We start from the raw sequence: 20,488 nt of genomic DNA, 5'->3' as shown, positions 1-20,488 counted from the left end.
CGATTATTCATCTGTTAAGCAGGGAGTATCTGCTGCCGATATGGAACATGGTGTAATCGTGTCTAGCTCTAATTACTTTTACAGCGACAACTTTTATCGCCCATCGCAGCGAATATCTCCGGATTGAGGGGCAATCTTTACGCATAAATAAGCAGAAAGTGGGTGGTTGGTGGGTGCTTTTGTTGGCGGCCCGTAAGAAGAGGAAATTTGTCAATACCACTCCACTAGTAGTGGACTTTAAAGCAGGAGTGCCAAAGGCATAGGCATACGATATAGGTCGCTGTTAAGATCCGAATATCGTATGCCAAGTTTCGTACGGCTCGCTCTTTCGGGCATTTCTCTTCGGCTGGCTGTTCGAATTTCGAGTTTCGAACTCAAATCAAAGCAGACGTCGCGAGGAAAACGCATCGACGAGTGGAACTCCGACGATGGGTATCCAGTAGATACGCGAAGCTATAACGGTACACATGTTGCTGTCGGAAAACGCGAGCGGTCCAAGTGGAAATGTAGCCCAATCCGTTCGCACCAGGGTTTCCATTTAAAGCGCTCCCTCGCACAAATACACACGCACACACCGAAACACGGACACACTCGTACACTCACACACTCGCAGCGTAACGCACACCAACGCGCATTCGCACCCACACAGAAGTGAAGTCGGCTCTGCAAACGCACAAGTGCGGTGTATCTGTGTGAGTAGCCGTAGAAGAGGTGTTTGGCATTGTGCTCAGGATACAGGATTTGATGGCCAAGTGCTTAATAAAACCATCATAAACCCCAAAACCGTCGAAAGTGATAAATGCAAATATACCCCTAATGAATGAAAACAACCAATCGCAAAAGTGTGTGGCCTAAAGGAGCCAAGCCAAGTATAATCCCAACCATTGGCCAAGTGGTAATGCATCGTCGGATTAAATCTTACCGGTTTACAACAGCACTCGAATCTCTAATGGGCCTTGTATTTACCAAAATCTCCTCAATAAAAACGAAATCTCAATTGCTGACTTAAACATGTGCTAAAAGCTATTGAAAAATTAAACTTATGAAGTTACTCAGTGGCTTACTAACTCCAATGACCCTTTAAAGTTTATGATAATATTTTATGTGCTGAGTATAAATTCAAAAAAATATAAGAAAAAGGTCATGGTTTAAACTTGAAATGCAGTTAAATATTGTCTACCATATTGGAATTCATTTAATTAACGTTAAGCAAATTCCGTACTGCTGAGTTTTTGCGTAAAATAGTTCGAAGCCTTTATATAATTGCATTCCCCCAAACCCCCAAGAACTGCTGTAAAAGTATTTAAATTATTTTGTTAAAAACCCCGACAATAACGGGCGGCTGAATTGTCTGTCTGAAACCTCAAGGATTAGCCATGGAAAAAGAAATATTTATAAAAGCGGAAAAAATCTTATGAAAATCCCGGCAGACTAAAATAGCAACAAACGTTGCCGCGGCTGACTTTGAAAATCGCTCCACTCCGGATCCAAGCTCCCTCCCCTTCCCACCCAGTTCCCAGCTCCAGTTGCCACCACTTCAGCGGATCCACTCCACTCGAAGGAAGGGCTGGCTGCTCGGTTTGCGGTGCCGTGCCTCGAGTTCGTCGATAATTGGAATTTACGACTGTGGCATACAAAAAAACAGAGAGAAGGAATACGGACTACAAGGCTGCAAGGATATGGCCTCGGCACGGACGTCGTTGTTTGGTGACTCGCTGCCATTCCCCCTGATCCCTGAACCACTCCCATCCCGACTCCTTCCACCAATCATTCCAAATGTCCCTTTAACCCGGCCCTACGATAGTCGGGCGCCGTGTAAATATTTTTTTGTCGTCGCTCCCTGTGCGGTTCAGTTCAATTGGCCCTGTCAGTGGCAGGCGCGCTGATTTGTTATGGTAATAGTTGTCAAAACGAGAGCAGATTCGAGAGATCCTCCACGGCACTTGATTACACTTGGCCACAATGACAAACGTGCGGATAGTGCATACATATATATATACGTATGGATATATAGTAAATGAAGTGTGAGCTTAACGAAATCAAAACTAAATTGCCAAGGGAGGTGCGAAACGTAAATCTTGGCCAATTAGGAGTGCAATTGGTTTTTGTGCGAGTTTCAAGTTCGTTAAGAGGTTCGGGTTTCTTAACCATCTATCTCTTTCGGTTTCATCGCAGATTCATCCGTTCAGACGGCGTGTCTGTGGCTCATTAGACGAAAAAACTAGCTGGCCAACAAAATAAAACAAAGTAACAAATCCAAACCAAACCAAAAGCATAGTCGAAATCGAATCGAAATCAAACAAAGCGAAGCAAACTGTAGCAGGGCAGTATAAAAACAACATGGAATATTGAATGAAATCGGCCGGCATATATGCACATACATTAGCAGGTGAGTTATCTGGCTGCTTATTTCCCTTAAAATTTATGCTCATGCATATCTGCATAATCGCAAATTAAGCTACATAATTAATAAGCCAGGAGCCACAGCCTCATCGCTGTCACTCGGCGTTGATGTAGCACTTTAGGGAGGCTATCAGCCGATGCCTTGCCTTGCCTTTGCTTCTGGCCATCTTGCTACTCGCATATCGGGTTATACTATATAGGCGGCTAAAGGCTATAGCATATGTGTACGTGCCACTGCTTTCCGAAAAGTATCGATGTCTGTAATCTTAATTAGCAACACCACAGCAACCGGCAACAGAGACAACATCGGCAACCCAGCAAACGGGGCTCACAAACATCTTTTAGCATTTCAAGCATGGCGTATCCGTACACTGCTGCCTTTTCCTCGCCTTTCCTATGCACTGCAAGAAATATAATATATAATGGTTAATTTTTACAAATTTATCGTACTTAAAAAGAGCTAATGGTCAAATGCGTCTAGTAAAAGAGCAGAAATCCACTAAAACCATTGTGTGCTTAGGCATAAACTGAAACCAGTTATATTGTATTAAAGTCAAAAATCGAAAAACACATATTTTCAGATTAGAAATGCTCACGAATTTTTTAAAAGAAGATTCAAATGAATACGTTTCATCATATTGAATTATATTTCTTTCTAAGCTTTGTAGTTATCAGCAATAGATTTTTCGATAGAACTGAGCAAATTATCTTTGAGTTTCAAGGACTCAAAAAATAAAACTTAAAAATCTATTCTTTAAAAAAATATTGTTTGAATAAACATACATACATACATACATAAACAGAATAATGTAGCGTTTAACATTATTCATTAAGATATTTTACTTAAATATGTTTTACCAATATTATTTAAATAACAGTCAGCCTAGGACAATATTTTTCCCAGTGTGGGACTTTTTTCTGGCTATTTCTCACAAAAATCACATTACATCGAATGCCGAAACCGGTTTCGGTTGATTTCTTGTCATATTTCGTGTAGAAGCTAAAGGTGTTTTGTACAAATGGCCAGCAAACTAAACAAACCAAAGTCGCCGGCCAGCTCACGACCGGCTGCCCATCAAAGAGTTATTTATACTTATTAATGCCGACGATGAGTCCGAGGGGCCCAGAGCCCCTCACACACCTCCGATTCCCCGCAGATAGTCGTACGGCATCCCTAGTTATAGTTCGTTGGAGTATGCAAATATCTTTGATCTGCTTTCAGGCTGAAAAATTCGCACCTCCATGTGCGAACAAAGCGCCCATGGGGCCACCGATTTGAGTGCATAGGAAATCAAGTTTACGACTTCTGCGGATTCTCCGCTGGGAGAAAGGGTAATATATTTGGCGGGGGCTGACGTTTTAATTGCTTCCATTAGAAATCGTTTAGCGACTTTAAGTGGCAGCCAGCGTACAGGAAATTGAAATTACAGGTGTACATCTAAATTCCTGTTTATGATTGGAACTTAGATGAGTTGATGGGCCTTTCGAATTTGAATGCGACACCTTCGGCCAAACAATCGGAAAAGCACTTTGTTTGCTTTACAAATGCTTTTTGTGAGATGGAAATATTATTTCATTATTTGTAAAGTAAAAACGAGATAAATAATTAATAAATCAACGCATCTATTGTTTATTCTATGTGGCAATAAAAAGAGATAAAAGCTAATGAATTTTAAATAGCGAAGAATTCAAGTTCGTCGAGATAACCGGTTCTCTTTGGTGGGGTCAGTTTGTCAGCATTCAAAATATTTTGTTGGAATTGACCAAAAGTGGCTAACAAAGGCAGAACTAAAAGGGCCAAAACAGGGCCCAAAAATACCCTTGGAAATCCATCAAAATAAAGGTAGTTGGGTGATTTAAAAGATACATGTAATTAATAGGCACTTGATTGATATGATTGTATTTCGATTTAATTTTTGAATATTTTATTGCTTGCTAAAGTTTCTAATGTATCTATGAATTTTATGAAATAGTCATTAGACCTCGGTTCAGGGTATCTTTGTAAGCTATCCCTATCATAACCGTCTTGAATCTCAAGTCTCGGGGCCAAGTGTTTGTCTACCACATTCATAGGCAAATTGCGGACGGCATATTTATGAGCAGCTCTTCTTTTCGACCTGGGGAAAAAGGAATATCGTAATAATTAATTAAGTTATAACATTAAATGGCCATAAAGGGGCATTAGGCCCATAACTTTGAGTGGACATATGAGCATGAGCTATCCCACCTGTCTGGAATCTCGGATATTTGTTGGAGAAATACCCATAACTCTTTACCCTTTGTTATCGTTGAGGGCGATCTTGGCCGTAGATGGGGGCATCTTGGCCATATGCCTGACATTCTAGCCATCAGCATCATCATCTTTTACGACTCCAACTGTCTGGCCAATCAGGTCCAGACTTTCTTGGCCACAATCCGCACAGCTCACTTCACTTTTCTCGCCCTGTCAGTTTTGATTTTCGGTTTTTGGCAATGTCAGCCATGTGCCAAACAAATGACTTCACATTTTTAAAGATATTACGTTGACATACAGCGCCGCAAATTGAGTGAGTTGACCGCAAGTGCGTCATGAATTCCAACCTGGCCATGAGCTAAGAGCCCCATTCTTCGGATGAGGTATGAATAAGTATTTCTAGGAGCAGACATTTGCTGTGATTACCTCCAAAAAGCTGTTAGTTACACTTAACTGACTTTCTAAAGAGACTCCATAAAATCGTGAAAATGAGTGGGACGTGTTGATCCCAGAACGCATTGTTCTCTTAAACACATTTGATTTATTAGCGAGATTATTGGAATTGACATCGGTTATTAATTGTGCCCCGGCAGACAAAAGGCACGTTAACAAAAAATTATTTAAATTTATGCCCTTGAAGCTGACCAAATAAAGTTTACCAATCATTTTGATCGTTCTAATAGTCTTTTGCATATGGGAACCTCTTTGAATGCATCGTAAAACATTTTCATTGCAAATTGAGTGCTCGAATTGGGGCTTATTAATGCTACGATTCATATCTTAATTGCTTTTCCTCACAGGAATATTTGAAATGTTCGAGCTTCATTGATGGTAAATGGAGTTGAAGGTAAAAGACCTTATGCAATCTGTTTCACAAATATAATGCGTTCCAATTATTCACAAAGGCCACAAGATAACACGTTTAAATTTAAATGATTCCTAAAATTGGTCCGTGAATTTTATTTACTTTCTATTCACTGGGAGGGGAATATTTACAGTATTGTCATCGAACTATGCATTTTATTTTATTGCTTTTCTAACTTTATTACATTCATTAGTGACAGCTAGGAATTTTTAAAATAATTTTTAAAGTAAAATATATATTCTAGTAATGTGACTAATATTTTTGAAATTCTTGAGCTAAAGTGGGCGCGATGTATGTGCTCAAGCCACTAATTTTATTTATATCAACTAATGTTATTAGAAAATAAATAAGCATGTGATTTTCATCCATCAGTAAAGTAACTTATGACTTGAATTATTGCATTGTGCAGCCAAAGGACAACGAATCCCCTAGTTCGCCCACACGCTTCGCATCATGGATGAAAGTGCGATAATCTATCAAAGGCTATGATAAAGGTCAAAGGAAGAGTCTTAGCAAGCGATTAGTTTGAGTAAACGAGAAAGCGAAAATCATGCATCACGAGGAGACATACCAAGTAGTTTGCCGACTGATTGAAAGGGAGGAGCTGGAGGATCGCAAGCCGTGCTGTCGGAAAAAGCCCACTGCGCCCCATCCCTTCCCCAGTCCGAATGCCTGGAGGCAGTTGCTCCTTCCCCTGCTCATGCTGTCTGGGATCAGCCAGGTGTGCAGCACATACGTAGAACAGGATGAGCTCATGCAGAATCTGGACCGACCGGTTCCACTCACCACTGTGCAGGGTGTCCTTGGACGACAGGCGATGCTGCCCTGCGATATTTCGCCGCAGGAGCGGGACGACGCCGTCTATATGGTCCTGTGGTTCCGCGAGGGCGATGGCGAACCCATCTACAAGTAAGTTTGAGATTAGTGTAATTTCAATTTTAAACTAAAGGTTATGGTATAAGTTTAAGTAAAAAGGTTAAAAATAATTAATTGAAAAAGAAGAAATGGTTATTTGAAAAGCTAATTCAAATACATGGTAAATCAAAGTAATTCATTATACTATAATATAATAATATATATTTATATGCCGTAAAAAACACAAAGAGCTCACCCTGGGGCATAATTTGATATTTTGTAAATAATGTGTTTTTGTGATTTACCCCTGCAATGCACTTTTAAAAGCAGTCAGAGGAGAGTGGGGGTATATACCATAAAAACACTTTCGTTCGAATTTCACAGCAATTCCAAAACTCCGACCGACAAATTGGTGGAAAACAGAAGCATTGAGATTTTACCCAATGGTTTCATTAATTACATCCAATAAATTGGTTAATAAGTAACTTTTGTTTTTTGATCAAATTATATTATGTTCTGTTTTAATGTAATTATCGTTGAAACCTCTCCAATTAAAGTTTCGATGTGCGGGGCCGGCAGTTTGGACAGGCGCGTTTATGGTCCTCGCCCACGGCATTTGGCACTCGCGCCCACTTCAGCAGCACCACCCATCCCGCCCAGCTGAAGATCGACAACATCCGGATCGAGGACGAAGGCGTCTATCGGTGTCGCGTCGACTTCCGCAACTCGCCCACCCGGAATCTCAAAATCAATCTCACCGTCATCGTCCCGCCAGACAGACCCATAATCTATGGCCAAAACAGGCACGAGAAGGCCGGAAATGTGGAGTCCTTCAGCGAGGGTAACGACATCGTCCTGTCCTGCGAAGTTTCAGGAGGTAAGAGATTTTGTTGGAATAAAAAAGCATGAGTTCTATGCATGGACAGGACCAATTTGTAAACAATGTCTGTTACGTTTTTATGTTGGGTTAAAGCCAAATTACATAAAAATGCACTTGAAAGGGTTTAGTAAAAAGTACTAAATTAAACATCAGCATTTTTCGGTTATTCCTATAAAATAGAAGCAAATTATAAATGGGCTGTAATTTTAATGATGGCAGAAATACTTAGCGTGCTTAAAGACAGCTTGTTCTTGCCTTAAGATTTTCATTTTATATTTTCCAACCGTTTGTTGGGTAAATAATTCATTTATCTGCATCCATTATTTATTAAACCCAACAAATTTCAGGTCGGCCGCGACCCAATGTCACCTGGTACTTGGACAACACGGCGATTGACGAGTCCTTCGAGCAGCGGCCCGATGGCAAGACCATTAACCACCTGTCGTACCCAAATGTGGGCAGGCAGCACCTCAATTCCCGGCTAATGTGCGTGGCCAGCAACACGAACTTGACGCCACCCAACAACCGGGTGGTCATCTTGGACGTGAATCGTGAGTGAATGCCGCAAGGATATGCTAATTAAGTGCTAATGATAATGCTTCTCTTCTGTTCTGCAGTGAAACCCATTGCCGTGCACATACTCACCAAGGATCGATTCGTGTCTGCGGATCGCACCTACGACGTGGAGTGCAAGAGTTCCGGATCGAAGCCGCCGGCGCTCATCACCTGGTGGAAAGGCAGCAAGCAGCTGAAGAAGCTAACCAAGAATGTAAGCCCAGGCTCGTAAATGACTCGTGAATTCGCTCAGTCCCAAACTCATTAATTAAACACAAATTAATATTGTGTAGTGTGTGCGTCGCTTATAATTGCCACAAATTTCCTTTCCATTTTCGCCGGGTTTCGTCGTGGCCTTGGCTCGATTTTCTTTACTTTTCTCACTTTCCGTTCCGTTGCGTTCCGTTCGGTTACTTTCGGTCCGCTTCCGTTTCATTATTCATTTCCTAATGGACTCTGTTTGCGTTTCTTTTTTAGTTTAATGAACCCGATAATCAATCTCTAAGTATACTGACGTTTACGCCCGGACGCGAGGACGATGGCAAATATTTAACATGTCGGGCAGAAAATCAATTCATCGACGGCAGCGCCATCGAGGACAAATGGCGACTCATTGTCCATTGTAAGCAAAAGATGCGGCAAATTCTGAGAGCGGTTGGAGTCTAATTGCAAAAAAATCGTTTCTCCCATGTGTCCACAGACCAGCCGACCACCACGCTCAAGATTGGCTCCTCGCTGAATCCCGACGACATCAAGGAGGGCGATGATGCGTACTTCGAGTGCATTGTGCTGGCGAACCCGAAGCCGTACAAGATGTCCTGGTTCCATAACGTAAGCATGGCCCTGAATAATGGGTGTCAAATACTTCAGTCACTGCAAGAAAATAGGATTTTAAATTAAAATTCCACATTTAAGATACCTTTAAGGTATTACTAATATTTAAAGTGCTAATTATAAAATGGAGTGATATAAAATTCTGAATATTCAGAACTCAGTTTCCATTAATTAACACTACCATAGATATGCTCAAAAAATTAGTCTTATATCGCTCATACGCCCTGTGGGTTAGATGTTTTATTACTGTAGATGAAAACGCTGAGTGGCTTACGTGTTTTTCCTCTCTTTTTTTCTTCCTGTGCAGGGCAAGGAGCTGCAGCACAACATATCCGCTGGTGTCATCCTGTCGGATCAGTCGCTGGTCCTGCAGAGCGTCTCACGTGCCTCGGCCGGCGACTACACCTGCCTGGCTGTCAACTCGGAGGGCAAGGGCCCCAGTAATCCGGTCACATTGCGCATACGCTGTAAGTAAATCGCAGCCAAATCCCAACCGTCCCCACCCGAAACGGCACCCCCTACGCCCCTGGGCCACCATCGAAGTTAGCCAAGTTTGGCTTTGAACTAACGTCTCTGTAATTTCCAATTTAATCCTTGAGTTTGAATGGCTCTTAATGTATTTCGAGTACGGGGCTCAGTGTTATATTCTGGCCGAAAGCCAAGAACAAAGGCAGAGTAGGTGTGTCGGCCCCAGTACCCGGCACATAACCATTCTCCCCCAGAATCCCCAGCCCGCAGCCCTTACGACTCACGTTAATGACCAAGATTATGGCGCAATGAATGCATTGCCTTGGCACTTGCCCGGCCTCCTCCTCGGAATTCTCTGAATCTGACTCTGGCACCGAGTGATATTCCAAATGACCAGAGTCATCTGCCCCCTGGCTTAGGCATCGCCATGCCCAAAATGCGCCAGCCAAATTCGAAATTCGGTATTAATTCAGGCCGTTTAAGGTCTATTACAGGCAAAAAGCAGTTTAGTTATTACGACGGAGCACATAAGAAATGAGATTCTTTTGGCTTATAAGTTAGTTAATTTCTTACAGTATTCATTTGGATTTGTTAATACATTTTAAAGATAAAAACAGTACTCAAGGAGAAAGTATCTATTATTGTAACAATCAGATCGGTTAATATGTCGCTTACGAAGACTTAAAACACTAATTATTTAGAAAAAGATTTGATTCGCTTACCAACCAAATTAAATTATATTTTTCCTTTTTAATTGACCCCCAATGTTCTAAGTGCATTGTTAAGCTGCATTGTCATGTCGTTCGATCCTTTTGATGGCCGTTAAATATTTCAATAAGCGCTCTAATTTCCCACTTGACTCCGATAGATGCCCCGATTTGTGCCACGGACCACGAGGAGCTGCTGGGCGCTCTGAAGCACGAGACCCTGCCCCTGAAGTGTGAGGTGGACTCCTCGCCGCCGGCGGACTCCTTTCAGTGGACCTTCAATTCGTCCGGCGAGCAGACTGAGCTGCCAGCTCGCCTGCACTCCAGCGAGGTAGGATTGTCTGAAGGACAGCCACTCTGAAAGTGCTAACTACCTGTGTATCTATCTATATCCTTTAAGACCGGCATGTCGCGATTAAACTACACACCCAGCACGGACCTCGATTACGGCACGATTTCATGCTGGGCCAAGAACTCCATTGGCACGCAGAAGAGTCCCTGCGTGTTTCAAATTGTGGCAGCCGGTAAGCACCCAACAGCACCATCATCATCATCATCAGCATTATCCCAGTTAATCGGGGTGGACGTAACTCTATCCGCAGGTCGGCCGTTTCCACTGCAGAACTGCTCGGTGACCAATCAGTCGGTGGACTCACTGCAAGTCGGCTGCCTGGAGGGATTCGACGGAGGTCTTCCGCAGGGATTCATGCTGGAGCTGGTCGAACTGAACACGTTGCGTCTGGCCAGGAACATCACGGTTTCGGTAAGCTTCAGAATTGGGTTAATAAGCACGGGAATCTTAATTACCCAGCGAACCCATTAAACAACTTTATCGGCGACTTCCTCTAATCAATGGGGGTTTAAAGTAATTAATTGCCTCGCAGTGTTCAGAACAGCAGGAGATAAGCGGATGGAAATATTGTATACTTTGGGGCTCTGTGCTTACATTTTTAAGTTGCCGAAAAATAATATAATTTGTAACTCCGTAAATAAATTATTTTGTTGGATTTTGGGAGATTAAAAGCTAATGTGAATTAGACTTGAAGTAAATTATTGGCATCATTTGAAATTCAAATTTGGAATATTTTCCTAGTGGTCATATGTTTTTCTATCCTTTAGATATTATTATTATACCGAATTAGGATGCTGTGTTTTGTAAGTTCACTAAACATTAAAGTGCGAGTAAATAGGAGGGGAAATTCAGGGAAATTTATAATCATTGTTGCGTTTTTAAACTTCTTCTGAAAGTAATTATAATTTTTGTTTTGTTGGTTTTTCTTCTACCCGAAATTATTTAGCATACACCGGTGACCTTTGTGATAGACAACCTAGACCAGGCGGCCACCTATCGCATGGTGATATTCGCCGTAAATGCCAAAGGTCGTTCGGAGCCCACCATAATCGACGACATCAACTTCAAGGGCGTGGCCAAGTTCACAGGTGAGTTGCGGTTGGGGCCCAAGAACCCAAGTAATTGGGAATTATGTGGTAATAATTTAATTGCGGCATTTCGCAGGTGCCTCGACCGGCCTCTCGATGCCCCTCTCCCCATTCCTGGCGGGTCTGACCCTTTTCTGCGGCCTGCTGTTCGCCATCTTCTGCATCATGCTGGCAGCCATCTACCGGAGGTTTTCCAATCGGTACGGACACCAAAACCAAGCTAATGGCTAATGGCTGCGGCTTTGCTCTAATGGCCCCATTTAAATTGCAGGCGCAGCGACAGCAATCTAAAGGTGGCCAAGCACACGCAGCTCACGATTCCGGCGGACTGCCAGCTGGACCCGTTGCATCCGGGCGTTCAGACGGACGGATCCGGCAACCACCAGCCGCACCACAGCCTCCTGCCCCTCAACTGTGATGGTCGCAACGCGGTCGACTGCGGCGCTCTCGGGGATGTGGGCGGTGGAGGCGTGGGAGTGGGCCTTGATGGCGGGATGAAGGGCAGCTCGCCCATTGGCCTGGTGGCCATGCCAGGCGATACACTCCGCTCAAATGCAAGGAACCGGCACAGTCCCATGGCCGATCAGGCCGATATAGACGACACCGATCCCGATGTTATACCAAATCAGTATGGTGAGTACCCATCAATGCTTGCTGAATCTCCACGGGAATAATAAGCTCTTAATTAAACAATTAAAATAAAATTCACTATATATTGCAAACGAATTTCTTGTCAACCAAGCAATATTTAAATTAAATCTATTAGAGTACCATCACCTTCGCTGCAACTCATCATCAGTTATTCATTCAGTTTCCTTAATTAACGCATTTGCAGAAAAACGTCCGCTGAAGAGCCTGGTGTCCCCGCCAGGATTTGCAAGCCCCTCGAATCGCCTGATGCAGCGCGATTACCTCCGGGAAACGGAGCTCACGAAGGGCGGCAGTGACGTGGGCATGGGGGCGGCGGAGGGTCTGTCCAGCATTGGGCTGATGAGCAGCTCCGGGAACGAGGTGCTGCACTACACCTTCCGGCCCAGCAAGCAAATCGTGAGTATTAAAATCTAGAATTAAAGCTGGAAAAATGTCGATTAAGTTATCGAAACAATCAGTTTCTCTCTTGGTTGCTATCAACAATTACAAAGAGTTTATGAAGTCTGATAACTTTAACTTCGATAATTTGACAGATTAGGCTTAAGGCTTTTGGTGATGGTTATATCACGCATTACCTCATGGTGTTCCTTACGGGGCTATCCTCTCATGCATTCTTCTCCCCTCCAAAAATCGCACTCCATACAGAGCTATGCTACACTGAACAAAAAGGGCATCACCACCTGCAGTCCGCCGTTGGGTTCGCTGAACTACAGTGTGAGCACCTCGACGCCCACGTCCTCGTACCACCTGACGCCCCAGCCCATGGAGGTCAGTCTGCTGAGTCCGAACAATCCGTCGGTGACGTCGTCGCTGAGCGAGTACCGATTTCGCACCGGTCCAGAGATCGTCACCACCTCGAATCGCATACAGGAAAGTTGTATATAAAGCTCCCACACCCATACTTACTTCTGAGTGTACAAAAAACCAAATGATATAGAGTGGCAAATGTATTAATACATGAGTATCGTACCGCATCGTATCGAATAATATCCTAGCAGCTAGACGTATTTATTCGCATGGTTTGAGGAAAGACTTCTCCTAGCTCGTAAGCATCTTGTGTACTTAATGCAATGCCAAAAGTGTAACTGCAATACACTCGTTTTGTAAATAATCGTTGTCATCTGTTGTTGTAATTAAGCCCAGCCAGATAAGGAATATATTCTCGTGGAGAGAGAGAGAGAGGAGTGAACGAAACTACTTCTAAAGAACATATCGTTTAACGTTTCACCTACACACCCATATCCAATATCAAGTATCCCGATATCCTGGAACCCAGATCCATATCCCGTACACCCTATCCTATTCCGAAAAACAAACGCTGTCAACTTAACATATCGCCGACATCCTAACGCTCGCTAAGCTAACCCGAGATCATTGTTGTGCGCAAAAAATGCAAGAAACATAAGCAAACTGAGCAGGCCGATTGCAACTAATTTACGCCATATTTAGTATACCAATAAACGAATATATATCCATTTAATCTGAACAGGACCTGCACTCTTCCAGAGTTCCCGGCAGAGTACTGCGGGAGTCGCATTTGTGAGAATATCATGTCCATATCCTCTATGAAAGTATTACCTATTGATTTTCGTTTCGATTAACTCGAGTGTTTAAGTGTAGCTACCACATACGTGTATTTAACTAGACCTAAGTAGTCCTAATTAGCGGTCTAAGCGATATGTACATACATGATTATACAGAAGGCCGGAACTCTCCGGCACTCCGGTATTCCGGAATTCCGGTGCTCCGGTGCTCCGGTACTCTGGCACTCCTCCACTCCGGTTCCCCGAGATTCTCCCTGTAATTTGAAATTGTCTAACCGCTCCGAACCGGCAACTGTATATAGTTCATAATTTATTGTGAGGACGAAATGTGCCGTTCGCTCCGATGTACGTTGTGTTACCCCCATCTAGGATTAAATTAAGCATTTATAGAACAATTGCAATGCCGCAACATATGTACAAAATCTTCGGAGCGATCCGAAGGGTGTGTGTCCCTTCCAGAGCCTCGCACTTTGGCACTCGAAGCCCTCAGGCCTGAATTCTAAACTCAGGCTGAGGTTACAGCGGCGATTCTTCCATGGAGCGGGCACCCTACAGCTTGAGGATAGTATATGTATCTGAATAAAAAGTGTATGTATCTTAGAGAATTGCTGCCACTTAATCCCGAAATGTATGCGGCGGCAGGCGATACTCGTGCGCTACGAACAGCAAACGCAAAGATTAGTATAATTTGTCAAGCCTAGTTTTTGTAACTATTAGGAGAAATATTAAATACAATTAAATTATAACTAAATGGAATCGAAGCACTGAGCACGGTGTATTCTTTTGCTGGGCAACTCGCCGCTTTAATAAGCACTTGGGCAGCAGGAGGTATTGCGGACACGAACCTAACTCCTGCGGCACTAGTACTTAGGAAAGCGAACTTGGTAAGTAGACGGCACACTGTACATCTAGTTTAAACATCCAATATTCACCCTTGATCTCGAGATATCTTCGGACTCCGTAGCATCTTGTTCTGAAATGATAAATCAATTAGTGCGAAAGTACTTTCTCTGGATCGCTGTCACAAGTGACAGCTCGAAGATGCCTCCATCCGCTCGGTGGTGAGGTTATTGTGTTCTGAACTATGCACTTAATCGTTTAGTTTCTGAGTTATTAATATCTGTACGAGATACTTAACCTTCTGTGGCAGCTGTCTCATCAAAATGTTTTCCTCCCCCGAAAAATATAAATATTTGTCTACAATTCCTGTTCAATTTCCCGACCCTCCTCCCAGTTCGTCCGCATGTAGATGTGTATCATTGCAAGTCGTGTACGGCTAGTAACCTCTTGCACATAATACATAAGTTTATTAAATTTAAATTGGCTTAATTGACCCTCATTCGTTTTCCGTTGCCCGATGCCCGTATTCGCCGGCAGCGTTCAAAATTGCTCCATGACAGACGACAACGATGTGGCTGGTATGGCTGTGTGGCTGTGTGACTGAGTGTTTGTGTTTTTATTTCGCTGCTGCCTTCATTGCTGGAGCATTCAAAGTCAATTGAATTTAAACGAATGAAACTACATACAATGCGATGCTGCCACAGAGTCTTATTGTTGCCGCATTGCCCGATTATGATTGCCACTGCTGCCGGGGCAAAAGCGTCAAGTACTTGTCAAAAAAGCAGAGGAGCCAGAATATGACAATACAACAATTTGTCAGCCCAAGATGCACAGCAAATGGCTGGCTGGCTGGCTGAATGCATTCATCAGCTAAATTAGAATATACATAGATTAATCAGAGCACAATAACACTTAGTTATTTGAGTCCGATTTAGCAGCAGCAGCTAAGGCAACGGCCGTCGTGGAAAATCTGTTGCATTTCCTGATTGGCATTAACTACGGCTTTTGTCATCGCAGAACATTTTGATTTGGTCTATTAGATTTTCATCTTTTACGATTTGTGCAGAGATTTGAGTGAAATTTAATTTGATATGATTGAAGCTTAATGGCGTGAAATAAAATCACTTAAGTTACTCTTTACGAGGGAAACATTACTAATTAAATGGAATATTTTCAATTCAATTGGTATAGTTGGAATTTTTGGTTTGGTAATCTATTGAGCCAGCTTATAGTTTAAGTAGCATTTTAATTACGGCTTTATTTTTATGGAATTTCTTAGTAAAAACTCTATTATTTCAAATATTTCTCCCTCTTATTTTCTCTGTAATGAGTAGTTTTTGGTTTTCTTAACCTTAAAATGTACTGAATTGTTTTCATGCTGAAATAAAGTGAATTATGTAGAGCATATTCGTTTATCGCATACATACTTCAGCATTCTGGTGATTCCAAGGAAGGGAGTGGGTGTGAGATAGAGATCCACTCGCCGGGAAGACTCATCGCTGATGTTGCTGCTGTGGATGTTGCTCGTAGCTGCTGCGCTGGCCGCTCGGCGACGAGAACTTTGATTGCGATTATCGCGCCTTGGGTAGGGTCTTAACCCCGAACGGAGAATTGACCAGTAGTCGTCGATCTCAAAACATATATATTTTCGTGCATACTAATATGGAATTTTAATTGATGAGCAACTCGAACCGACAACAGCTAGATTGTGTGAAGCACCGATCTCGACTATGCCTCAGTTGATGTTGCATAGATATACATAGATTTCACTGGGCTTTCGGGTGTCCAAGATCTGAGGTCCGAGTTCGAGAACGCGGAGAACATTGCCGCTCGAGGGCGATTCCACAACTGATTTGTGCAGTGATCGCGCGGACAGTCGTTGGATTTTTGAAAATAACCATCAATTCATTACTCTCCCTGTGTGTGTCTTCCGATGCGAGTGTGTGTGTGTGTGCGGGCGTGTGTGTGTGTGTGTGTGTGAGAGATCGCCCTCATATGCGTAACGGAGCACAGTGTTCGTGTATTGGTGCGCGTCAATTCCGCAACAAGAAGAGCGATTTCCCCGCCCACTTTCCATTCGGCACATTCCACCCCGAACTGCAGTTGATTACTGACTAAGCCGGCCATCTGAACTATCCCGCATGTAGTCGAATTGAAACCGAACTGAACTGAACTGAAATTGAAATTGAAATAGAAGCACTCGCCTCGAAATAGCCGCCTCCCATACATGTGAGATTATTTAATCGCACTCGCTCTCTGGCTCGTTACAGTTCTGCTTGTTTTCCATCTCGGATCTTAAATCACCATCGCCGACGGCTTTTCACACAAACAGATTGTCCAGCCGCATAATAGATTAGGCTGGTCACCCTCCGCCTCCCTTGTCCACCACACTCCCCCAATTTCCCCGTTTTCCATTCGCTGGCCAAGTTGCTAATACGCTTGGCGGGATTATAACCATATGCCGGGGAGATTCAATTTTTGTCCACTTCTGGATTCGGGCATTATGCACTTCTGCCGCTTAAGACGATGATGTACGATGATGTGGGTGCCCCAGGAGGTGGTAAATAAAATGCCGGGATTCCCATATTCTCACACTCAACTTCTAGTACGGACGTCATGGTCCATTTAATCTCAATATAAATAATTCATTTGAAAGACGTTTGCCACATAGTTAAAAATAATTATAAATATATGCAGCAATATAACTGCTTTAGATATATTATTTCATTTTACAGAATGATTAATTAAAAAAGAACAAATTTATTGTGGATTTAAAAAATATTTTATAATTTTAAATAAATCTTGCTTGTTATTTTACTTTTAATAAGATAAGTCTTAACCAAAGTTGTTCGACCTTTTGGGTCAAGTGTAATAAATTCCATTTATTGCATCACTTATTGAGCTTCTCATTGGTTTGATATCTTAATTGCAATTGCGCTTATCACCTCTCCGTTCAGAAGATTTGAAATTTAAAATTAAATTGTGGTTTTTAGAACTAATAAATAATGGATAATTTATTTCTATACAAGATGTAAGGACAGGATATTAAAATTTAGTTGACATAATCTGATAAGCGGAAATCAACTGACATTAAATGTTCGGGGATCTGGATAAATGACCCGCACTGTGAAGCTGTCCTAAAAATTAAGACTTAAATGAAGGAACTAAGCTTGCGATTGCTGCAAGTATTTACAAGTTCTCACGAACACTCCGCTGATTCGTTGCTCTGTGCTCACTTAGTTGAGTGAAGAATTTCAATTAATTCAATTGGAGTGGATCGCCAAGTAGGTAGTGTGCACTGTCAACGGCGGACCGGCGTCCATTTCCATATCTAGTGTGAATCCAAGATTCTTTTCGTATCTGGGATAGTCGTATCCACATATGTATGTATGCTTGTACAGCTTCCTTATTACGGCGCGTACATCATCAAATAGGCCACGGCATATATACATATATACGTATATATATGCACATACATATGGATAGACGTGGAGCACGTAATTCCGAGTAAGCGATTGTAAAACTGGAGAGCAGGACAAGTCAACTTAAATAGCTCTTACGGCCGGCACGGGGATCTGGGAAATGGGAGTACTAAAAGACCCCGCCCACTTTTTCCGGCCACAAAACCAATAAAAAGGGACGAGGGCGTTACCGTAACCCTTTCCATCCCGTCCCGGCCATAACTGCAGCCGGAAAATGGGCCAAAATGGTAACCCACTCAATAGGTACATCGATTTTCGCACACTTTGTTGGCTTTTGGGGAGAGTGGAGCCATGAAAAGATTAAGGTGAAATCCACAAATTTGGCGCAAATGAATTTTCTTTTTATGTTTTTTACACATCTTAAATTTTTTATTATTATGCCATCCTTTGTTGTACGTTTTTCGATCCTCATTCTATTACACTTGGCATCGGTTTCGCATCGCCAGGTCTAGGACCCCCCCCGCCGATACCCCGACTCCCCTGGATTTTCCCAGCTTTTCCCTTTTTTTTATCCAGCCAGCGAATTGGAGAAATTTGCGTGCGTGTTTTGAATGAGAATTTGTTGCATATTTGCCTGCCTGTTGGCTTTTTTTTTTGGGGGTTTTTGTATTTTTCGCATCCTGGGCAAATGGAAAAAAATAGACGTGGTAAGTCGAAAGTGGAAAAAGTAGGAGTAAAGAAGCCGGCGCCATCTGTAGGTATCCCCTTCAATCCCCCCTCTGGTGTCTGTGTCTGCTGTTGTACAATATATAAACATTTACACACAGGCACATACGCATATACGCATATCGTAAAAAAGTAGCAAATTCCCCTGTTGCGTATGAATTTTTGGCTTCTTCACTGAAGTAGAAAGCATTTTCGCTCTGGGTAAATGTGATTTATATTGATTGTAATCGGGGGAGCGGCGAAGGAGGCGGGCTCCTTGCGCAGGAAGGCTGGCAGGAACGCTTCTATCCTAACTACAATATCAGTGAGCATCCGACAAACAGCGATTCAGTTCGCAGAAATGAGAAAAAATATATATCCTCTCAATTTGTACACACAATCTATTCTACAGATGTAGTTATGGCCTGCCACCAGGAGGAGATGCTCTTCCTGGGTTCGCGTCGGTACACTTGACGCAAGTAGGTTAAAATCAGTCTAGAGTAATGCATTACATGGAATTTATCTTGGCGCAAGAACATGTACAAAAATGCTACTTAAACATTAATATTATTATTAATTAATCTTTAAAAAAGCTATAGATCACAGCTGTGGTTAATCCGCTTGCATATTATAGTACTTATTTATTTGGCTAATAAATTTGACAATTTTACCAGTGTGCATATCTAGGGCTGCTGATTCCGATTCCCGTTCCGATGCGGATGCGGATGCAGATGCAGATAGAGATGCAGGCGCATTCTGCTCGCAGTCCACCGTCAGCCGTCAACCGCCAGCAGCCTTGGCTGCAGTGCCACTTACATTTGACATCAAGACAACGGCAGCGGCGTGTGCGGGTTCGAAAACACCCCTGACCTCTGACCCCTGAACCACCATCCCGAACGGCGTTGCGAATGCGAAACCCCCACCGCTAGCCCTCTCCTAGTTGCCATTAGCATTAGCACGTTTTGTGTGCACATTAGAGATGCCCTCATGTGGTCATAGGTGTACCAAAGTGCACTGTAAAAAAGTATGAACACTAGTAATTGCAAATGAAATTCTATTTTGTAAAACAAATAGTCGCAGAGATAAGTAAGTAAAGCCTAGGATATAAATAAGATCGCCTTTTTTAATCCCACCCGTTTCTTTCAGTGTGCTACGGATACGTCCATGTCTGAGTGGCGGTTGGCTGGAGGGCTGCCACGAATTTTGACTTTATGTGACGTATCGTTGGCTCTCCTGAATGCCGTGCCCTGCCCCAACCGCCATGTGCGAACCCCCCGCCGGTTGGTCGTGTCAAGGACTCGAAGTCCTTTTTAATTTTAATTAGGTTGTAACACGTTGCTACGTGCTATAATTCGAATAAAGACGGTAGCGGGAGAAAGGGAAAGCGGATCGGATGGATTGACAAACCGTCTGCATAATTGTCTGCAACCGGGACAGATGAAGACGCCCCAAGATGGGCCCGCCCCCACGGCAAACGCCCAACGCCCACAAGAACACCCATAAACCCATACAGCCACGAACATTCACCCAAAAATACCAGCTCTCACACAAGCCTACACATAAATCAATCCTCGAGAACGTCGACTTACCAGAACGTACATATATATTCGCATTCGGAGCAATTTGTCAATTTTTCGGTGCTCGGACCGCTTTTTTTTTTTGCTTTTGTAGATGTCTCGTGATTAACATAAACCGCAATTTTCATTGCCGACAGGGCGGGACGACAACGGGCTGGAAAGTTTCTTAATAATGTGGCCTGGAGTCCGGAGTCCGGACAACCCCAGCACACGCACATCGCATATATATCTCCATGTCCACATCCACCTGTCCGATGTGAGCCCAAAATGTGTCCATATATCCATATACATCCACTTCCCCCCTCGAGGCTGTTGCTGTTGCAAAATTTATTGGCGGCAAAATAAATACGCAAAAGATGACATATGATTTGACCCGAAAGATAAAACTGTCTGAAAACAAATATTTCCGCTTAGAGTCCATCCGTAATGCGAGATGGGCGGTTCAGGATGAAGGAGCGATTGGAGGAGCAGCGGTCATGTTTATTTAAGGTTCTGGTTTGCTCCTTCAT

The 20,488-nt window shown here is 43.0% G+C and overlaps 1 protein-coding gene across 4 annotated transcripts; it reads left to right on the top strand.

Annotated features, from left to right (window-relative positions):
• The first annotated feature begins 454 nt into the window (after positions 1 to 454).
• LOC6606521 (hemicentin-1) lies at positions 455 to 13,769 on the top strand. 4 transcript variants are annotated; one of them, XM_032721706.1, is made up of 18 exons: positions 455 to 692; positions 2,176 to 2,389; positions 5,911 to 6,410; positions 6,914 to 7,233; positions 7,584 to 7,787; positions 7,854 to 8,005; positions 8,269 to 8,413; positions 8,492 to 8,622; positions 8,933 to 9,092; positions 9,962 to 10,131; positions 10,201 to 10,324; positions 10,403 to 10,563; positions 11,099 to 11,240; positions 11,317 to 11,440; positions 11,512 to 11,873; positions 12,076 to 12,287; positions 12,537 to 12,761; positions 13,381 to 13,769. In XM_032721706.1, exons 3-18 carry the CDS (start codon positions 6,052 to 6,054, stop codon positions 13,432 to 13,434), a joined length of 3,045 nt encoding a protein of 1,014 aa, XP_032577597.1. In that variant the 5' UTR covers positions 455 to 692; positions 2,176 to 2,389; positions 5,911 to 6,051; the 3' UTR covers positions 13,435 to 13,769. The 4 variants fall into 4 exon arrangements, with proteins under 4 accessions (XP_032577597.1, XP_002031322.2, XP_032577599.1 ...); XM_002031286.2 differs by having other exon boundaries at positions 455 to 895; XM_032721708.1 differs by lacking the exon at positions 12,537 to 12,761 and having other exon boundaries at positions 455 to 895.
• The last annotated feature ends 6,719 nt before the right edge of the window (positions 13,770 to 20,488 follow it).

This window comes from Drosophila sechellia, chromosome 3R (assembly GCF_004382195.2).
Source record: "Drosophila sechellia strain sech25 chromosome 3R, ASM438219v1, whole genome shotgun sequence".
Taxonomy (NCBI): domain Eukaryota; kingdom Metazoa; phylum Arthropoda; class Insecta; order Diptera; family Drosophilidae; genus Drosophila; species Drosophila sechellia.
The sequence above is the reverse complement of the archived record's forward strand: the minus strand, read 5'-3'. Positions and strand labels throughout refer to the sequence as shown.